Source organism: Melanerpes formicivorus, unplaced genomic scaffold (assembly GCF_026170545.1).
Source record: "Melanerpes formicivorus ecotype bairdi unplaced genomic scaffold, bMelFor1.0.p_v2 SCAF_21, whole genome shotgun sequence".
NCBI lineage: Eukaryota > Metazoa > Chordata > Aves > Piciformes > Picidae > Melanerpes > Melanerpes formicivorus.
In genome coordinates, this window is record NW_027142373.1 from 12902775 (window position 1) to 12922655 (window position 19881).

Below are 19881 nucleotides of genomic sequence, written 5' to 3' on the forward strand. Positions count from 1 at the left end.
GACTTCAAAGAGAGCCCTCCTGATGGAGACCCTTCCCAGGGAGAGCAGCCTCAGGCCTGCTTCTGCTGGTGACCATTTCAGCTGAGCAAGGAGATGTGTGGGGTAAGAATAGCATCTGCTGCCTTGGGACACAGGCCAGCTGCCAGCTGCTCCCTGGCAGCAGCTTGTGCTGAGCTATAGAAGGCAACCTGCCCCCCCAGGAATGTCTTCAAGTGCTATTAGTGGAAGGCTGTCAGCTCCACAAGCAGGCACGACCCCACGCAGGGCTCTTGCAGGAGCAGAGCTATTTGGAGCTTAGAGCCTGAGGAGGGAGGCAGACACATGCCAGGCTGAGCCTCCTGCTGGGGGCCACCTCCAGAGCTCTCTGTGCCCTGGTCCCCTCCTCTGGGGAAGAGTCTTGGGAGGGCTGCTGGCTGCCTGGGTTGGACCTCAGAGCCCTAGAGGCAGGGGCCAGGAGGGAGCTGTGCATTTGCCCAGGACACAAGGCCAGGCCCCAGTGCCACCAGCGGTGCCCAGTGGTGCCTCTGGCCAGTCCTGCCCCGAGGCTGTGCACCAGCCCTGAGCCTTGGGCCCATGGCTCCAGCTGCAATTTCAGCCCCAGCCCTGAGAGAGAGAAGAGACCACAGGGTCTGTGGCTGCCTGCAAGAGAAACACAAACCCTTTGCGCCTCTCACCACCTGAAGATCTTTACCTCTGTGTGGTTCTTTGGCTCCTTTTCCTCATCCTGGCCATCCCAAATCCTCCATTTATTCCCATGCCTTTGACATCCTTTTTCTCCCTGTGCTATGGATCTCTTTCCTTCCATCTTCTTTTCCTGTCTCATTCACTTTTTATTTGTTTCATTTTCAGTCACTCATGGAACTCTGCTCTGGGCACTGTGGCAGTGTTAGGCTGTGCCCTTAAGAAAAGGACAGCTGCAGAATTCTCTGGCTGAATCTTTAGCTGTAAAAAGGAAAACCAATAGAATTCTAAACGAATTTCAGTGGTAGATCAGTAGAAAGCAGCTTTAAGAACTTACAGTGTGTCCTCAGCTCTGCCTTTCTGTTCTAGGCTGGAGTGCATGCAACTGACCTTGGACTGAAACTGATGAGATAAGATAACTAACTTTCTTAACAGCTGCTTTGAACTATTTCCCCTTAATATCCCAGGCTTTCTCTTTCTCCTTTTTCACCCAGTTAACTACTAGGGGAAAGGGGAGGAAGGGAGAGAAGGGGTTTGGGGGTACCCTGGGGGGGTTCTCCTCAGGAGGGTGTTTCTGTGTCACTTTCTTCCCTGTATATTTTTGTATCTACTGTCAATCCTGCATGGTTTGTATCTATTCATTGCATTTCATTCTGCCTGTAAAACACTGCTTTCCATTCGCTTCTGCAGCTGAGTTAGCTGTGCTTTGTGTGGTGGGAGGATTAAAGCTTCACACTACCACAGACATCAAGATCTTGGGGGGAAAAAACTCTCACTCTCCTAGGAAAGCTTTCCAGCTGGGCCAGCTGCTCGCCACACTGCCCTGGGACTGCACGTTCAGCTGGAGCCATGCACAGCAGCACTGTTGGCAGGCAGGAGCAAGTGGCCAGGGATTGACTGTCCATTAGGCAGCTTATAAAGTGTTGCCACCAAATGTAATCCCTCACCCTTGGGGGATGGATCTGATGCTCTTGGAAGAAGGCTCTTGGCATCGTCCCAGCCTCCTGAGCCATTCCCTGGCATGGTCAGAGAAGTCTGAGAGGGGATCTAATAAATGTCTATAAATGTCTCAGGGCTGGGGGTCAGACAGGAAGGGACAGGGACAGCCTCTGCTCAGATGTACCCTGGGATAGGCCAAGGGGCAATGGATATAAACTCCAGCATAAGAGGTTCCACCTCAACATGAGGAGGAACTTCTGCACTGTGAGGGTCCCAGAGCCCTGGAGCAGGCTGCCCAGAGAGGTTGTGGAGTCTCCTTCTCTGGAGCCTTCCCAGCCCTGTCTGGATGTGTTCTGTGTGACCTGTGCTGGATTCTATGCTCCTGCTCTGGCAGGGGGGTTGGACTCAATGATCTCCTGAGGTCCTTTCCAACCCCAAACATCCTCTGATCCCATGATCCTATGACTCTGTTGGTCCAGCAGGCAGACCAGGGGCGCAGCTCCTCCTTCATGGGGAAGTTCTTGTTCCAACAGTTACTGTTTCAAGCACCCCACTTGGTAGCTATTCGCTATGTAACAAGAGTGTGAGACATCCGCCTTCAAGTCCCCATGGACTGGATGGAGAGCTCAGAACTGAGCCAACCTCCTGAGGTATGGTTTGACTACAAGGAGGTTAGAAATAGTTGATTCCTGACACAGGTGTCTGTGGGCTCCTGAGCTGGGCCACTCTTGTTCAGTGAAACCAGGCAGGAATGCTGCAGTTTTGTTCACACTGCATGTTTGATGTACCACACCTGCTCATGTTTATCCTCAGCCACATTTAAGAAGGTCAGGATAAGTGGTTTTAAGCAGAAGGGCTGAAGGAAGCATGTCAGACACCCAGACTTTAGTGTAGAACAGAATGGCTCAAACACAACCACAGGAGCAGCAGGACAACCCCAGGCAGAGCTACAGGCTGGGGTCAGAGGGGCTGAGAGCTGCCAAACAGAGAGGGACCTGGGGGTGCTGATCGACAGCTGCCTAAACATGAGCCAGCAGTGTGCCCAGGTGGTCAGGAGGGCCAATGGCATCCTGGCCTGCATTAGGAATAGTGTGGCCAGCAGGAGCAGGGAGGTCATTGTGCCCTGTGCTCAGCACTGCTTAGGCCACACCTTGAGTCCTGTGTCCAGTTCTGGGCCCCTCAGTTTAAGAAGGACATCGAAACCATTGAATGTGTCCAGAGAAGGGCAACAAGGCTGGGGAGAGGCCTTGAGCACAGCCCTGTGAGGAGAGGCTGAGGGAGCTGGGGTGGCTTAGCCTGGAGAAGAGGAGGCTCAGGGGAGACCTCATTGCTCTCTACAACTACCTGAAGAGAGGTTGTAGCCAGGAAGGGGTTGGTCTCTTCTCCCAGGCAACCAGCACCGGAACAAGAGGACACAGTCTCAAACTGTGCCAGGGGAGGTTTAGACTCGAGGTGAGGAGAAAGTTCTTCACCGAGAGAGTCGTTCGTCATTGGGATGTGCTGCCCAGGGAGGTGGTGGAGTCACCACCCCTGGAGGTGTTCAGGAGGGGATTGACTGTGGCACTTGGTGTCATGGTCTGGTCATGAGGTCTGTGGTGACAGGTTGGACTCGATTATCTTTGAGGTCTCTTCCAACCTTGGTGATACTGTAAGACTGTGATACTGTGACTGCAAGCCACAGTTCTGACTATGATTAACCTAGAAATAAAAGGACTCTCTTGTGAACATCAACATGTGGAGCATCTGAAGTTGTGGATATCTACTTTATTGACACTGGTACAGCAGCAGCGTGGCAGAAACTGTTTGTGTCCAGAAGCAAATGGAAGATCACTTCCCACCAGTGTAGCTCTGACTACTGCAAACCCACAGCTGGAAGGACACTTTGTGTGCATCCTGATCATCCCCGGGGAAGCTCATTTTTCACTTCCTAACACCACCTGCAAAGAGGCTCTGTTCAGTCCACACGTGCCAAGATGAGTCTTTTGGTCCCTAAAAAACTCTGTCTCAATGCTCCACCCAGTGAGGATGTGCAGGTGGAGCCCAGGTTAGTGTGGTGATGTCTGTGACCCTTATCGTTAAAGGTCCTGGGGTGAAATGGACAAACCTCTCTGCTCTCTTTTCTGCCACAGGGCTTAAGCCACCCACACCCCCATTCTCCAGGCCAAGGAGTATCCCAGCACGTCCAAAAGTGAATGTAAAGCATGGAAGAGAGGAAAATAATGCACTGATCCACTGGATCTGTTAAAAGATTCAGACATTACAATGCTCAGTTTTAGCCCTCCCAGAGCAGCATCCAGAACTTGTGCCAGCTGCCCATGCCCTACATATACTGCACACTATCAGGCTCCTCAAAGCAGGATCAGAATCCCTTCCTTCCAAAACTGTCCTTTCTGAGTGATGGCTGCACCCATCAGCAGGGCACAGATCTGCTGCCTGAGAGGAAGAAATCCTTCACAGAAAGAGTGATAGGACCTTGGAATGGGCTGCCCAGGAAGGTGGTGGAGTCACCATCCCTGGGTGAGGCACTCAGTGCCATGGTTTAGCTGATTAGATGGTGTTGGGTAATAGGTTGGATTTGATGATCTCTGAGGTCTTTTACAACCTGGTTGATTCTGTGATTCTGTGACTCTGAGCCCAGAGCCCAGCCTGCAGCCTGCCCCCTGCAGGGGACACCTACCTTGGTGGAGGGGACTTGTTGGGTCTTAGCTCGGAGCTTGTTTGCTTGACTCTCAGCAATGTCTGCCCTCTCCACAGCCTCTTCTAGCTTATGCTGTACTTTCCTGAACTTGGAGAGATTAGTGTTGGCTTGTTCATCCTGAAATGGCACAACAAAAGCAGCTGGAATCACCTGTCAAGGTGCTGGGGCACAGAGCCAACCTCTAAACTGAGAGCCCTAGAGAATGGCAAACCAGCATCTGCCGCCGGGGGACTCACAGCTTCCTCAGCCTGCCGCTTGTAAGCCTTGATTTTCATCTGCAGTTTATCTACTAGGTCTTGTAACCTCATCGTATTCTTCCTGTATTCTTCACTCTGTGGAAAGGGAATGTGCAGTTATCCACCCTGGGGAGACAAGCCCTCGGGAGAGTTCTCTCTCCTCACCCCCACCTGCAGTGTCAGCTCCCTGAGGCGCCGCTCCTGCTTGCGGATGCTCTTCATGGCCTCTGCGGATTGCTTCTGCTCCTCCTCCAGCTCAGCCTCCAGCTCCCGGACCTGGTGGAACAATCAGCAGCTGCCTTGAGGCCTCACACAGGACTCAAGGAAGAAAGGTAACTTTCACACCCAAGATCAATGCTGCTACCCACCCTGGCCTCCATCTTCAGGAGCTGTTTTTTGCCTCCTTTCAGGGCCAGCTGCTCAGCCTCATCCAGACGGTGCTGCAGGTTTTTTGCTGTCTGGTCCAGGTTCTTCTTCATCCTCTCCAGGTGGGTGCTGGTGTCATGCTCTTTCTTCAGGTCTTCTGCCATCATGGCTGTCTTGAAAGGGAAATGACACAAGAAACTGGAAGAGTGTGAAAGAAGAGTGCATGCTTTGTACCACCCAAGGACCTAGTCACGGTCCCTTCTGACCATTCCTGCCCCCTCATTTCCTGCAGCGTGACAGTGGCAGAGACACGACAGGAAATGGTAGGGGAAAGGATGGGGAAAATTCTGCTTTGCTGCACACATGGAGCTTGGAACACCAGGGTAAAAGATCTGACCCACTCATTACTGTGACCTTCACTGACCCCAGGTGCCACGGGGTAGAGCAGAAGCCACATCAAAGCTTGGGAGCAAGGCATGGCACAGTTGGAAATCTTCTCTGCACAACAGATGTGGAGTCTGCACCCTGGGCTTTCATGTGTATCCTGGGATGGCCACAGCAGCCTGCAGGGCTACTGCTACAAGGAGGGGAACTGCTACAAGGTGTAACCCAATCTATGTCATCTAAGACAAAATTGGGATATGTTTAACTCTTGAACATTTGATTCCTACACAATCAGATTAAGCATTCTGGTGAAACACCAATACAGACAGTGAGAGTGAATGCACCATCAGCATGTTTGCAGATGACACCAAGCTGTGTGGTGTTGTCAAGACACCAGAGGGACAGGATGGCATCCAAAGGGACATGGACAGGCTGGAGGGGTGGCCTAGGTGAACCTCTTGAGGTTCAACAAGAGCAAGTGCAGGGTTCTGCACCTGGGCAGGAACAATCCTCACTGTCAATACAGGCTGGGGGAGGAGGTGATAGAAAGCAGCCCTGAGGAAAAGGACTTGGGGGTGCTGATGGATGAGAAGCTGGACAGGAGCAGGCAGTGTGAGCTTGCAGCACAGAAGGCCAATGGCAGCCTGGGCTGCATCCAAAGCAGTGTTGCCAGCAGGTCCAGAGAGGAGATTCTGCCACTTGGCTCTGCTGAGACCTCACCTGGAGTACTGTGTGCAGGTCTGGAGCCTTCAATATAGGAGGGACATGGACCTGATGGAGAGGGTCCAGAGGAGGGACACAAAAATGATCAGGGGGTTGGAGCAGCTCTGCTATGAGGACAGGCTGAGGGAGCTGGGGGTGTTCAGCCTGGAGTGACAGTACCAGGAGCAATGGCTTCAAAGTAGAGCAGAGCAGATTTAGATTGGATGTTAAGAACAAGTTCTGCACCATGAGGGTAGTGGAACACTGCAACAGGCTGCCCAGGGAGGTGGCTGAGGCCCCTTCCCTGGAGATATTGAAGGTGAGGCTCAACAAGGCCCTGGACAACCTGATCTAGTTGGGGATGTCCCTGCTGACTGCAGGGGGTTGGACTGGATGAGCTTTGGAGGTCCCTTCCAGCCTGGACCATTCTGTGAGTCTATCCAGAACCACTACTTACAAATCAGGTAAAACTCAACACATGGCTTTGGCAGCTAAACAACTGAGCAAGTCTGCACTGAAAAATGTGAGAATAAAATAATGCCATTGGAAATGTTGCATCTCTATAAATGTGAGCAACCCCTTGGGATGCTCTGATTTGGTTTCATTCAAACAGGACACAAATGGGTGGTCGTAGTAGTAGTAGTACCAGTAGTAGTAGTAGTAGTTGTTTCATGAGCAACTGGAGCAGTTTTCCTTCTATTTTAACTCCAAATAATGTTTGTAAGTGTTAAGATTTTGTTTGGATCCCATACTTTAGAAATCCTTGGCAGGCTGGGCCCCACGACACCCCAGCCCTACCCCCTGGCTGAGCGTCACTGGCCTTGCCCAGGAGGATGAGGTAGAAGTCTGCAATGGGAACCCACAGTTCTCATTTGAAAAGGTCTGAAACAGGAATTTGAAGAGATAAATATTTCAACAGACACTTTACTGGTGTCAGTACCACAGGGGGGGTTGTGGTTTGCATCCCCAGGCAGCACTGGAGGAGGTTGCTTGGCTTATCCTGGCTAACTGTGGGGCTAGTTCGTTCTGATGCTGACAGCCTCAGCAACTCATCTGTCAGCAGGACAAATTCCCTGCTGCTCCTCTGATGTGTAGCCTCTTCAGCCAGGCCCACAGAACACTTCTTTGGCCAGCTTGTGGCAGGATTATTTGCATTAGCTCCCAGCAGCAATGCTGTTGGGAAGCCCTGAGAGGTCAAAGATAACCACAGAGTAACATCCTCACATCTGTCACTGCCTTCTTCGCCCGTTCCTCAGCACCCCTTGCTGCAGCACTAATATCTTCCATCTCAGTCTGGCTTTGTGCCATCTCAGCTTCAAGCTTCTTCTTTGCATTGAAGAGGCTGGTGTTCTGTGAAGGAGGAAAACAGAGGCTTTGAGTGTCTGGAAGTGTTTAGGAGGAAACTGGATGAGGCACTTGATGCCATGGTTTAGTTGGTTAGATGGTGTTGGGTGATAGGTTGGACTGGATGAGCTCAAAGGTCTTTTCCAACTTGGTTAATTCTATTCTATTCTATTCTATTCTATTCTATTCTATTCTATTCTATTCTATTCTATTCTATTCTATTCTATCCTATCCTATCCTATCCTATTCTATTCTGTCTCTGATCTCTTACAGAGACCATCAGTTACTGTTCCTTCTTACTCTGTGAATCTCTGGACCAAAACCACATCTCACTTAGCACAGCAAACTACCTGGGTATGGAGCTGTTGCAGATGTTCAGTGGCATCCATCAGTTCCTGCTCTGCCACTTTCCTCGACCGCTCTGTTTCCTCCAGGGCTGCCCTTAGCTCCTCAATTTCAGCCTGCAGCAGGTTTGCTCTGTGCTCCACCATGGCCACCTGCTCCTTCAGGTCCTCCTGAGTCCTGAGAGCATCATCCAGGTGCAGCTGAGTGTCCTAAGCATGAAAAGCCAATTATGTCCTAATTAATTTCTCGGATGCTGTGTTTAAAAAGAAATCAATCAGAAAGGTAAAACAAGACCTTGAGTATTCCTTGGATGCTGTGCAGGTGTTTCTGTGCCTCTGCAGCCTGGTGGTTGGCATGGCTCAGCTGGATCTCCATTTCATTCAGGTCTCCTTCCATCTTCTTCTTCAGCCTCAGGGCTTCACTTCTGCTCCTGATCTCAGCATCTAAAACGCTCTGCATTGTCTCCACAGTCCTCTGATGGTTCTTTTTTAACTGGCTGATCTCCTCATCTTTCTCAGCAATCCTGCTGATTTCTGATTTAATCTGAGTCAGCTCTTGGTTGACACCAAGGGTCTTGACCTCTTCACGCTCAAGAGCTGCCTTTAAAGGAAAAGAGGAAAAACAAACACAAAAGCAATACTTCAGAGAGCACCAGAGTCCTGCTGCCACCCAGTGACTCCACACAGCCCCCCAAAGTTTGTGGCAATCAACCCTGCACCCAGGCACTGCCCAGGAGAGAGAACAGAAAGCTGTTCTGATTGCTCTCTCTTTTTTCTAGTAATAGCTACACTAACTCACCTCTGCCTCTTCCAGAGCTAACTGCAGCTGGGATTTTTCTCCTTCAGCTTGCTTCTTGGCTTTCTCGAGCTCTCTGATCGTTTTGCCCTTCTCAGTAACTTGTTCAGTGAGATCAGTGATTTCCTCTGTGAGATAAGAATGGCATCAGCCTGTGGAAGCCACATGTGCTGAACTCTCTGCTTTGGGACTTTCAGCTCCTCTCTTGTACACCTGCATACATCTGTATGCACACATGTCCACAAGGCTACACCAGGTACAGCCAGCTGATGCAGGATGCCACAAGCACAGGGGCATCAATGTGGTTTCATAACCCTCCTTACAGACAGCCTGGAAGATATCTGAATCATAGAATCTCAGAATGGTTTGGAAGGGACCTTCAGCTTCAGCCCCTGCCATGGGCAGGGACACCTCCCACCAGCACAGCTTGCTCAAAGCCTGGCCTTCAACACCTCCAAGGAGTGGACATCCACAGCCTCCCTGAGCAACCTGTGCCAGTGTCTCAGCACCCTCACTCTCAACAATGTCTTCCTCATCTCCAGTGTCAATCTGCCCTCTCCTGGCTCAGAGCCATTGTCCCTCTTCCTGGCACCACAAGCCCTTGTCAAAACTCCTTCCTTGGAGGTCACTAGTGTTCCCAAGCCAAGAGGCCCAGAGACCATGGCCCCATCCTGGGCCAGCCTGGCCACACAGTGCAGTGAATGCAGCACTGGACACATGGGTGCCTCTGCCCTGCCCCTTCTTCCTGCCTGTGTCCCTTCCCCTGCTCAGCCCCACAGAGGTCTGTGAGAGTCTCAGATGTCAGGGTCTGCACGTGTCTATATTTCTGGGTCCACCACACTTACACTACAGATCTCACAGTGCACCTGTAACATTCACTGCTGGAAGCTGTACAGGTTCCTGAGGGCATCACCTCTGCACCCAAATGCCCTTCATCGGTGCAGCAGATAACGGAGAGCAGAACATTGGCTGTCTTAGCTTAGTCACTTCACAAACTTGCCCAACAGCTTCTGGTGAGACCTTTGTCTGTTCTCCACTCACTTGGAGTCAGTGGTGCAGGCAGAGTCCTGTCACAGTGCCTCTAGCAGCCAGTAGCAGGCCTGGCTGTGGCAGGGCTGGGAGCAGCTGATGGGCAGCCAAGGCCAACACTTACGCTTCAGGGTCTTGTTTTCCCTCCTGGCTGTTTCCAGCTGCTCCAAGCTGTCCTCCCAGGCACTTTTCACCTTGAAAAGCTCTGAGTGCAGTGAGTGTGACTCCTTGGAGAGAGCCTCCCGCTCCAGCTGGCTCTCCTCGTACTTGCCCTTCCATTCTGCCACCACCTGGAAGAGATGCTCCATGTGCCATGGCCTGCCACTCCTGAAGACACTTTGTGGCTATTTGTACTGGATAAACACTGCAATTCCTGGAGACAGGACAAAGTCCTGTTGCTTTAGAGGACTGATAAAGCACAGAGTCACAGAATATTAGGGGCTGGAAGAGACTTCAAAAGCTCATCCAGTCCAACCCTCTCTGCCAGAGCAGCATCACCTAGAGCAGGTCACACAGGAACATATCCAGGAGGGTTTTCAATATCTCCAGGGAGGGAGGCTCCACAACCCCCTGGGCAGCCTGCTCCAGGGCTCTGGCACCCTCACAGGAAACAAATTTTCCCTGATGTTTCCATGGAATTTCCTCTGCCTCAGCTTTCACCATTGCCTCTTGTGCTGTCACTGGGCATCACCCAGCAGAGCCTGGCTCCAGGGTAGACTCAGCTCGATTTCAGCATTGACTTAAGTAGGGAGCATTAGTTTGGCCTTCTAGAAGACTGAGCCTAAGAGATGCTGTGCTGACTTCTCACCTTATCATAGTTCTGCTGTTTCCTGTTAAGGGCAGCAGTCAATGTGTTTGCTCTCTCTATGTCCACTGTCAGATCCTCCACCTCCCCCTGCAACTTCAACTTCACCTTCTCCAGGGAGGCACACTTTGAATTCACAGCCTCTGCCTGCCGCTCTGCTTCCTGCAGATGCTGAGAGAGCTTTTTCCTTAAGGAATATAAACAAAACAAGCATGGGGTTAAAATAACTCAGTGTATTACAGACATCATGTAAAGAGTAGGGTATCACAGAGTCACAGAATGTTAGGGGCTGGAAGGGACTTCAAAAGCTCATCCAGTCCAACCCCCCTGCCAGAGCAGGGTCACCTAGAGCAGGTCACACAGGAACACATCCAGATGGGTTTGAATATCTCCAGGGAAGGAGACTCCACAACCCCCCTGGGCAGCCTGCTCCAGGGCTCTGGCACCCTCACAGGGTAAAATTTTGACTCCTGTTTCCATGGAACTTTCTCTGCCTCAGCTTCCACCACTGCCCCTTGTGCTGGCATTGGGCATCCCCCAGCAGAGCCTGGCTCCAGCCTCTGGGCACTCACCCTGCACAGCTTTAGCAACAGCAATGAGGTCACATCTCAGGCTCCTCTCCAAGCTACAGAGCCCTCAGCTCCCTCAGGCTCTCCTTGTGAGGAAGATGTTCCACTGCCTGCAGCAGCTCTGTGGCTCTGTGCTGGACTCTCTCAAGCAGTGCCCTGAAGTCCTTCTTGAACTGAGGAGCCCAGCACTGGACACAAGATTCCAGATGTGGCCTCACCAGGGCAGAGTAGAGGGGGAGGAGAACCTCTCTCGACCTACTAACCACAGCCCTTCTGACCCACCCCAGGATGCCCTTGGCCTTCCTGGCCACCAGAGCACATTGCTGGCTCAGGGTCAACCTCTCACCCACTAGGACCCCCAGAAGTAACTTTTAATTAAGTTAATTAACCCCAGTAAAATCATTTTGGTCAGGCTACTAAAAGCAGGTCTGTGCTCCTGGCAATGCACACAGCTCCTGCACTGTTCCTCTCTGTTCCTCTCATCCTCCACCCACTTGGCCTCCTCCAGCTCCTCCGTGCGCTGAATGGCGTCCGTCTCGTATTTGGTTCTCCACTGAGCCACTTCACTGTTGGCCTTGGACAGGGCTCGCTGCAGCTCCCCCTTGGCCTCCTGCTCCTCCTCATATTGTTCCCGGAGCAAGTCACAGTCGTGGCGAGCAGACTGCAGGGCGTGGGCCAGGGCGTTCTTGGCCTAAACAGGACCCATGGACCAGACCATGGCTCTGAGTGCCACATCCAGTCTTGCCTTAAACACCTCCAGGGACAGCAACTTCACCACCTCCCTGGGCAGTCCATCCCAATGTCTAATTCCCTTTTCCATCAGGAAGTGCTTCCTAACATTCAACCTAAACCTCCCCTGGCACAGCTTCAGTCCATGCCCTCTCCTCTTGTCACAAGGTGCCTGGGAGAAGGGCCTGACCCCCACCTGACTACAACTGCCCTTCAGATTAGTTGTAGAGTGTGGTAAGGTCCCCCCTGAGTCTCCTCTTCTCCAGGCTGAACACCCCCAGCTCCCTCAGCCTCTCTCATCAGACTTTCCCTCCAGTCCCTTCCCCAGTCTCGTTGCTCTCCTGTGGAGATCAGGCTTTCCAGTTAAAACCATGGAAAATGTGCACCAAAAGTGAGCCCCACATTAACCTGCAGAGCCCAGTGCTCTGCAGAGCCCCTGCCCAGCACTCATGCTGTTGAGTTACATTGCAGCAACACTGCTCAGAAGCTTCCCAAAGGGTATTTTAAAGGAATCTGACAGGTTTTGAAGCCTTGGCACACACTCAGAGTCCGCACTACCTTGCTCTCTTCCTCTAGCTGCCTTTTAAGTTCTTCTATTTGCTGTGTAATTGCCTGCTTGCTTCGGGACAGCTGCAGTGCTAGAGCTTCTCTCTCCTCCAGCTGACGACTTAGCTCACCTGTGACAAGAGGAGACAAGTTGCCAGCACTGGATTAGACATTCAGATACAAACAGCAGTCAGTAACAAGTGGAAGCAGCTTACCTACCCGGGGACCACTTAGGTCTCACTCAGGGGAGACGTTAGCTCTGTCTCTGCTACTGGAGGAAGGAAAGATTCCCTCAGCAGATCTTTGTGCCTTCCTTACCTGACTCTGACTGGAGCTGGGCTTTTTGCATCACCATCTCGTTGGTATTTCTCTGGTTTTCCTCAACCATGGCCCTCATCTCTCTCAGCTGATCTTCCAGGCTGCGGTGCCTTTTTTCCAGCATAGCCTGAAAGAGAGCAGGGAAGTGTGGCCTGTGCCTGCTGCTGCGCTGCTCCCCTCCAGGCAGCCAGCACCGGGGACACTGCAAGGACTGCGCTGATAAAGGAGCACCTTGGACTTAGCAATGGCCTCTGTACTACTGGCCAAGTGGTCAGCCTCCATCTTCAGCTCACTCTTCTCCTTCTCCAGCTTCTGCTTCACCCTCTGCAGGTTGTCGATCTGCTCCCCAAGCTCAGCGGTGCTGTCCGCGTGCTTCTTCCGCAGGGCGGCAGCCGTGGCCTCGTGCTGCAGCGTGGCCTCCTCCAGGTCCCGGCGCATCTTCTGGAACTCTGCCTCGCGCTTCTTGTCCAGCTCTGCCTGAGCAGTGCTGGCTCCTCCAGCCTCTTCCACCCTGGCATTGATGCCCTCAAGGTCACGAGCCAGCTCGGCACAGTGCTTCTCCGCCTTCACCCTCATCGCTTTCTCGCTCAGTGTCTCCTCTTCCAGCTCTGTGACGTGGGCCTGGATGATAAGGAACCAGCACAACAGCACTTACCCAGGGGACAGCAGACTCAGTGCTTAGGTTAATGTGTCACAGCCCCAAGCCAAGTTCTGGGGACTAGGAGCAAAGCAAGATCCTTTGAGTTTTACTGCTTGGGCATTGCAGTGCAGGCTGACCAACAGGAAAAGACCTACAGGCCCACCCAGACTAACTTTAGATCCCAGCTTTCCTTGGTGTGTTGGGTTTGTGTGGCCAGGCTTTGGTAGCAGGGGGCTGCAGGGGTGGCTTCTGTGAGAAGCTGCTAGAAGCTTCCCCTATACTCAAGACAAGCAATGCCAGCTGGCTCCAAGCTAGACCTGCCAGTGGCTGAGACCATCAGTGATGGTGATAGCACCTCTGGGATCACATCTTTAAGACAAGAGGAAAAGAATTCTTCAGGTCAGTGGAGAAGGAGGGGGCAGAAGTGCTCCAGAGGTCATAGCAGAGATTCCCCTGCAGCCCATGGTGAAGACCCTGGTGACACAGGTTGTTTTCCTGAAGCTCTCAGAGATTACAGCAGGGCAGATGTCCACCCTGCAGCCCATGAAGGACCCCAGGCCAGAGCAGGTGGATGCCCAAAGGAGGCTATAACCCAGCTGCTGGCACAGGACCTGTGACCGCATGGAGAGCAGCCCACACTGGAGCAGGTTTGCTGGCAGGACTTGTGACCCTGTGGGGAATCCTCCCACTGAGGAGGAGCAGCAGAGACAATGTCTGATGTACTGACCAAAACCCCATTCCCTGTCCTCCATTGACACTCATGAGAAGGAGGTAGATACAATCAGGAGCAAAGTTAAGCCTGGGAAGAAGGGGGAGGTGTGGGGAGGGATTCTCGAGATTTGGGTTCACTTCTCCTTATCATACTCTTGTTTGGTAATAGGTGAAGCTGATTTCTGCTTTGCCCATGACAGTAAGTGGTGAAGGAGCTCTCCCTGCCCTTCTCTTTCCATAACCAAACACACACGAGCTTCCTGTTGCATTTTCTCTCCCCTGTCCACCTGAAGAAGGCAGCACTAGAGTGGCTTTGGTGGGCACCTGCCAGCCAGCTAGGCTCAGCCCGTCACAGCTGTGTGGAGGCCATTACCACAAGGTGTGGAGGCAGTGGCTGTGGCTGGTCACCAGCTGTGGACAAGCATTAGTTGTGCTACCAGGGGTTAAGCAGGCAAACAGCAGAGGTGAAGCAGACACAAAGGCTCTTGCCTGCAGTTCTCTGATCTTCTTCTGCAGCCGAGCCCCTGAATGCTGCTGTTCCTCGACTTTGTTTTGCATCTGGTTGAAATCAAAGTCCTTCCTGTGGAGGAGATCTTCTTTTAATAAACACAAAATGCATCCAGGTACAAACAAGCAGTGAGTTTGGCTCTAATGCTTCTTCTCATACTTCCTTAATTTCTCATCTAAGTGCTGCTTATCGTTCTCCAGATCCTCGATGGCTTCCTGGGCAAGTTTCAAGTCTCCCTCAAGCTTTCTCTTTGCACGTTCAAGATCCATACAACCTTTTCTTTCCTGCTCTAAAGATCCTTCAACCTGTAGCACAGACAGATATAAAGGTGAGTGGTGGAACCACTGAAGCATCTCCCCCTTTTTCTGTGCAGCATGCTCACTTGGTTCACTTGCTGCTCCAGCTTGATTCTGGCTTTGGTGAGGGTGTTCACTTTGTCCTCCTCCATTTGCAGGTCATCCAGTGCCTGCTGGTGGACTTCTTGCAGGACCTTCTTCTCCTTGACTAACTTTGCAATGGTCTGATCCAAATCTGTCATTTCTTCTGTTAGATTTTTAACCTAATGTAAAGGAAAGTACCTGAAGGTCATTGATAATCTGGGGGGTTATACAGCCCTGTGATCACCCAAAGGCAATGAACTTATTGCTGGACTACCAGAGAGACTTCCTGAGTTGCACTATATGGTCAGACCATGCACCTTCTCTGCTCATGCATCAACCCTTCTGAAGTCACACAGCAACTCTGAGCTTTCATTTTAGTGCACTTCTTTGTGCACAGTACAGGTGACCAAATCCAGCACCAGGCCCACAGATTTCCTTACACAAAATCATGTTCTTGCCCAAGCTGACTGCACCTTCCTAGCCTACACAGAGACAGAACAACCACTGTTGAATGTGCAAAGAGCAGAAATACAAAGCACCTTGTTCTCAGAGGCATGCTTTTCCTTTTCACCCTTGCCCAGTGTTAACTCAAGGTCATCAATATCTTTCTTCAGCTCAGAGCACTCATCCTCCAGTTTCCTCTTTCTGGCTGCCAGATCAGCGTTTATCTCCTCTTCATCCTCCAGTTTTTCCATGACCTCCTTTATCCTTGCCTCCAGCTGGAACTTTGCTTTGATCAGCTGGTCACATCTTTCCTCTGCATCAGCCAGATTTTCAGTTTCCTTCATAGAGAAAACAGAGGTGTGCTCCATTGTCACATGGGGACTGACACTTGCAGAAGCCACCTGCTCATTATGCAGTTGGAACATCAAATAACAGAATTCCCAGTCAAAGAATTGTTTTGGTTGGAAAAGTTCCCCAAGATCATCCAGGCCAACCAGCATCCCAGCACCACCATGGCCACTAAACCACGTTCAGAAGCGCCATGGCCACAGCTGTTTTGAACACCTTCACAGGTGGGGACTCCACCACCTCCCTGGGCAGCCTCTGCCAATCCCTGACCACTCTTGCAGCAAAGACATTTTTCCTTCTCTCCAACCTCAGCCTTCCCTGGCACAATTTCAGGCCATTTCCTCTCCTTCTATCACCTGAGACTAGGGAGCAGAGCCCAACCCCCACCTGGCTCCAGCCTCCTCTCAGGGAGCTACAGAGAGCAATGAGGTCTCCCTCAGCCTCCTCTTCTTCAGGCTGAGCACCCCCAGGTTCCTCAGCTGGTCATCCCCAGCCCTGTTCTCCAGACCCTTCCCCAGCTTTTTTGCATTCTCTGGACATGCTCCAGCCCCTCTATGATCATCTGGGAGTGAGGGGCCCAAAAATGAACACAGAATTGGAGGTGTGGCCTCAGCTCTTCCCTGAACACTCAGACAAAAGTGATGTGACCTGAAGAGCAATATCTGCCCCTGTACTCAGCACTGGTTAGGCCACACCTTGAGTCCTGTGTCCAGGTTAGGAAAGATGTTGAGCTGCTGGAAGGTGTCCAGAGAAGGGCAACAAAGCTGGGGAGGGGTCTGGAGCACAGGTCTGTGAGGAGAGGCTGAGGGAGCTGGGATTGCTTAGCCTGGAGAAGAGGAGGCTCAGGAGAGACCTTCTTGCTCTCTGCAGCTCCCTGAAGGGAGGTTGTAGCCAGGTGGGGGTTGGTCTCTTCTGCCAGGCAACCAGCACCAGAACAAGAGGACACAGTCTCAAGCTGTGCCAAGGGAGGTTTGGGCTGGATGTTAGGAAGAAATTCATCCCAGCAAGTGAGATTGGCCATTGGGATGTGCTGCCCAGGGAGGTGGTGGAGTCACCATCACTGGAGGCGTATAGGAGGAGACTTGATGGGGTGCTTGGTGCCATGGTTTAGTTGATCAGATGGTGCTGGGTGATAGGTTGGACTGGATGGTCTTGAAGTTCTTTTCCAACCTGGTTAATTCTATTCTATTCTATTCTATTCTATTCTATTCTATTCTATTCTATTCTATTCTATTCTATTCTATTCTATCCTATCCTATCCTATCCTATCCTATCCATCTGGGGTCGAGCTACTCACGGTCTGGACTTGCAGCTGCAGCTCCTTTTTCTCTCGCACCAGAGCAACCATTTTTCCTTCCAGTTCTTTCCTCTTGGTTTCTGATTTAGCCAACTCTTCTTTCATCCTCTCAAACTTTTCCTTCATTGTGGCCAATTCCTTCTCAGTTCCCACACTTTTTAGGAGGGGTTTCAACTTGAAGAAGAGTTTCATCCAGGGCCAGTGCTTGACGTTCATGAACACACGGATGTTGTACTGGATGCAGAGGACAGACTCCCTGGAATGAAACTGCTCCATCAGCACTGCAAAGAAAAGCACTTCCCTGAGAATCCAGGGCTGGCAGGAGACACTCACCTGCCATCTGACATTCTCCTCAGCTCCAGCCTCCTGAGGTAGCCCCTGCATAAGGCCTGTGTCCGTGTGATCAGCTGTCCTAAGCGATCATCTCGCATCTCCTCCAGCACGCCCAGCAACCCTGCCTTGAAGAACACCTGCAGCCAAGGGACAGCAACCAGTCCCTGCTGGGCTCATAGCTCAGTGCAGTGAACGACTTCTCACTGTGTGGAAAAAGGAAGTGTTTACCTTAGTGTGCCCAAATCTGTACTGAGAATGGTCTATCTCAATGGAGGAGAGCAGCTTTTCACAGGCCTTCCTGCTGTCCATGAACTGCCCCTTTGGGATGGCAGCGGCGTTCAGAAGGTAGTACCTGGCCAAAGGAAGAACCAAAGCTTAGCTGTTGGCATCACTGGATCCATGGCTAGCATTAACAGGAGGAGCTTCAACAAGGCCAAGTGCCAGAGCCTGCACTTGGGGCACAACAACCCCAAGCAATAGAGGGGCTGGGGCAGTGTGGCTGGAAAGCTGCTGGCAGAAAGGGACCTGGGGATGCCAGTAGTGTCCAGGTGGCCAAGAAAGCCGAAGGCATCCTGGCTGGGATCAGCAATCCTGTGTTCAGCAGGAGCAGGGAGGGGATTGTCCCCTGGGACTCAGCTCTGGGGAGGCCACACCTCGAGTGCTGTGTCCAGTTTTGGGCACCTCAACACAGGAGAGATGTGGAGGTGCTGGAGCCAGGGCAGAGCAAGGCAAGGAAGCTGCACTGGAGTTCACATTTATCCTGCATCTCTTTTCTGAACCATATCCAGCTTCTCACAGACCTCCCAAAGGGTCTAAAGCAGAACCAGACACAGCACCTAGCAATGGACTTCCCAGTCCTATGTTGAGAGACAACTCCACCCCCTCTTCTTTCATCATGCTTTTGTTTACCCACACACCAATCTGCCCACCCACATCCCTGCCTTGGGAAGTCTTCAGTAAGTGCCCCAAATGCCACTTGTCCCTTTCCAATGTCCCTGCCTGTCCAGTGCTGTACATGTGCTGTGCTCTTTGCTCCTAGAGATCTGACCCTACATTTGCCTTTGTTCAGATACAAGCAGAGGACTCCAGCTGGCTTTCCATTAATTTAGCAACCCTTTGGAAATGTCTTACCTGCATAGAAGGTCCTGAGATAGAATTGTTTGCTCATGGAGTTATTTTATCTATGAATTAAGGTAGGAATCTGGCCTGTAGAAATGTTAGCCCCATGCAAAAGGAGAGGGCCACCTGGCACTAAGTTAGATGTAAAATGGAGCTACATTTGTGACTCAAGCTTGGTAATGGCATCAGAAAAGGGCTATCATAGAACTATAGAGGTTGGAAGAGACCTCTGAGACCATCAAATCCAACAACTCCCCCAGAGCTCACAAAGCACCACTGCTGCTCGGCCACTGCCACTGCACCACAGCCCTCAGCACCACATCCACACAGCTTTGAAACCCCTCCAGGGATGGGGACTCCACCACCTCCCTGGGCAGCCTGTGCCAGGGCCTGAGAACCCTTCCTGGGAAGATATTTTTCCTCATATCCAAACTGAACCTCCCCTGGCACAACTTGAGGCTGTTTGCTCTTGTCCTGTCAGTTGTATATGAGAAGAGACCAACTCCCACCTGGCCCAAACCTCCTTTCAGAGCACTGTAGAGGGCAATGAAGTCTTCCCCAGCCTCCTCCTCTGAAGATAAAACAACCCCATGTCCCTCAGCTGTTCCTCACAAGACTTGTGTTCAAGGCCCCTCACCAGCTTCATTGCCCTTCTAAGCAACTCAGCCAGTGCTGTGAAACCACTCAGCTCTGATCTCTGATCAAATTCCCTTCAGTAAAACCATTCTAGTTGGAATTATTTAAGGTTATTCAAACTCCCAGTAGGTAGTGATTAAACACAGGATGTGGTAGACACCACCCTCCTCTGCATGCGTGTTTGAAACTTGTGTCAGCTTTGAGAACCTAAGCAGAGTCCCCACACATTCAAATGGACCTGAAGTGACAATAGGTTTTGGCACAAAGCACTCAGGAAGGCATGGGTGGGCACTGCCCACACAGCTCCTGCTGTGAGATGTATCTTCATACTTCCCATAGTTGTTAAATACTAAAATAGCCTTTCCCTGAGAGTTGTCTGACTGACTTGTTGGTTTTTCTGAGAATCACACAACCACAGAATGGTAGAGGTTGGAAGGGACCTCCAGAGATCATCCAGTCCAGCCCCTTTGCCAGAGCAGGGTCACCTAGGGCAGGCCACACAGGAACACATCCAGATGGGTTTTGAAAACCTCCAGCAGAGACTCCACAACCTCTCTGGGCAGCCTGCTCCAGGGCTCTGCCACCCTCACACCCTCACCTCCTGTTGAGGTGGAACTCCCTGTATTCCAGCTTATATTCATTATTCCTTGGCCTATTACAAGGTGGCACTGAAAAGAGCCTGGCCCCTTCTTCTTGACCCCCTCCCCTCAGATATTTGCAGACATTGATCAGATCCCTCTCAGCCTTCTCTTTTCCAGACTAAAGAGTGCCAGGTCTCTCAGTCTTTCTTCAGAGAAGAAATGTTCAAGTCCCTTAATCATCCTCTTATCTCTTTGTTGGACTCTCTCCAGCAGATCCCTGTCTCTCTTGAACTGGGGAGCCCAACACTGGACACAGTCCTCCAGGTGTGGACTCAGCAGGGCAGAACAGAGGGGCAGGAGAACCTCCCTAGCCCTGCTGGCCACACTTTTGCTAATGC

At 51.6% G+C, this 19881-nt stretch overlaps 1 protein-coding gene across 1 annotated transcript in view; it reads right to left on the minus strand.

The window, feature by feature from the left end:
- Nucleotides 1-3374: 3374 nt before the first annotated feature.
- The window catches only part of LOC137447767 (myosin-3-like), a 33881-nt gene continuing 17374 nt past the window's right edge, over nt 3375-19881 (minus strand). The window contains exons 19-40 of the mRNA XM_068151641.1: nt 17376-17499; nt 17148-17284; nt 16815-17070; nt 15265-15507; nt 14728-14904; nt 14505-14650; nt 14327-14417; nt 12718-13107; nt 12487-12613; nt 12181-12299; nt 11388-11584; nt 10328-10511; nt 9644-9809; nt 8494-8618; nt 7990-8295; nt 7701-7904; nt 7231-7356; nt 4923-5093; nt 4726-4830; nt 4555-4650; nt 4298-4435; nt 3375-3557 (exon numbers count right to left, since the gene is read on the minus strand). Coding sequence (XP_068007742.1) covers nt 3534-3557; nt 4298-4435; nt 4555-4650; nt 4726-4830; nt 4923-5093; nt 7231-7356; nt 7701-7904; nt 7990-8295; nt 8494-8618; nt 9644-9809; nt 10328-10511; nt 11388-11584; nt 12181-12299; nt 12487-12613; nt 12718-13107; nt 14327-14417; nt 14505-14650; nt 14728-14904; nt 15265-15507; nt 16815-17070; nt 17148-17284; nt 17376-17499 — 3652 coding nt within the window. The 3' untranslated portion in view covers nt 3375-3533. The remainder of the gene's footprint in view (nt 3558-4297; nt 4436-4554; nt 4651-4725; nt 4831-4922; nt 5094-7230; nt 7357-7700; nt 7905-7989; nt 8296-8493; nt 8619-9643; nt 9810-10327; nt 10512-11387; nt 11585-12180; nt 12300-12486; nt 12614-12717; nt 13108-14326; nt 14418-14504; nt 14651-14727; nt 14905-15264; nt 15508-16814; nt 17071-17147; nt 17285-17375; nt 17500-19881) is intronic.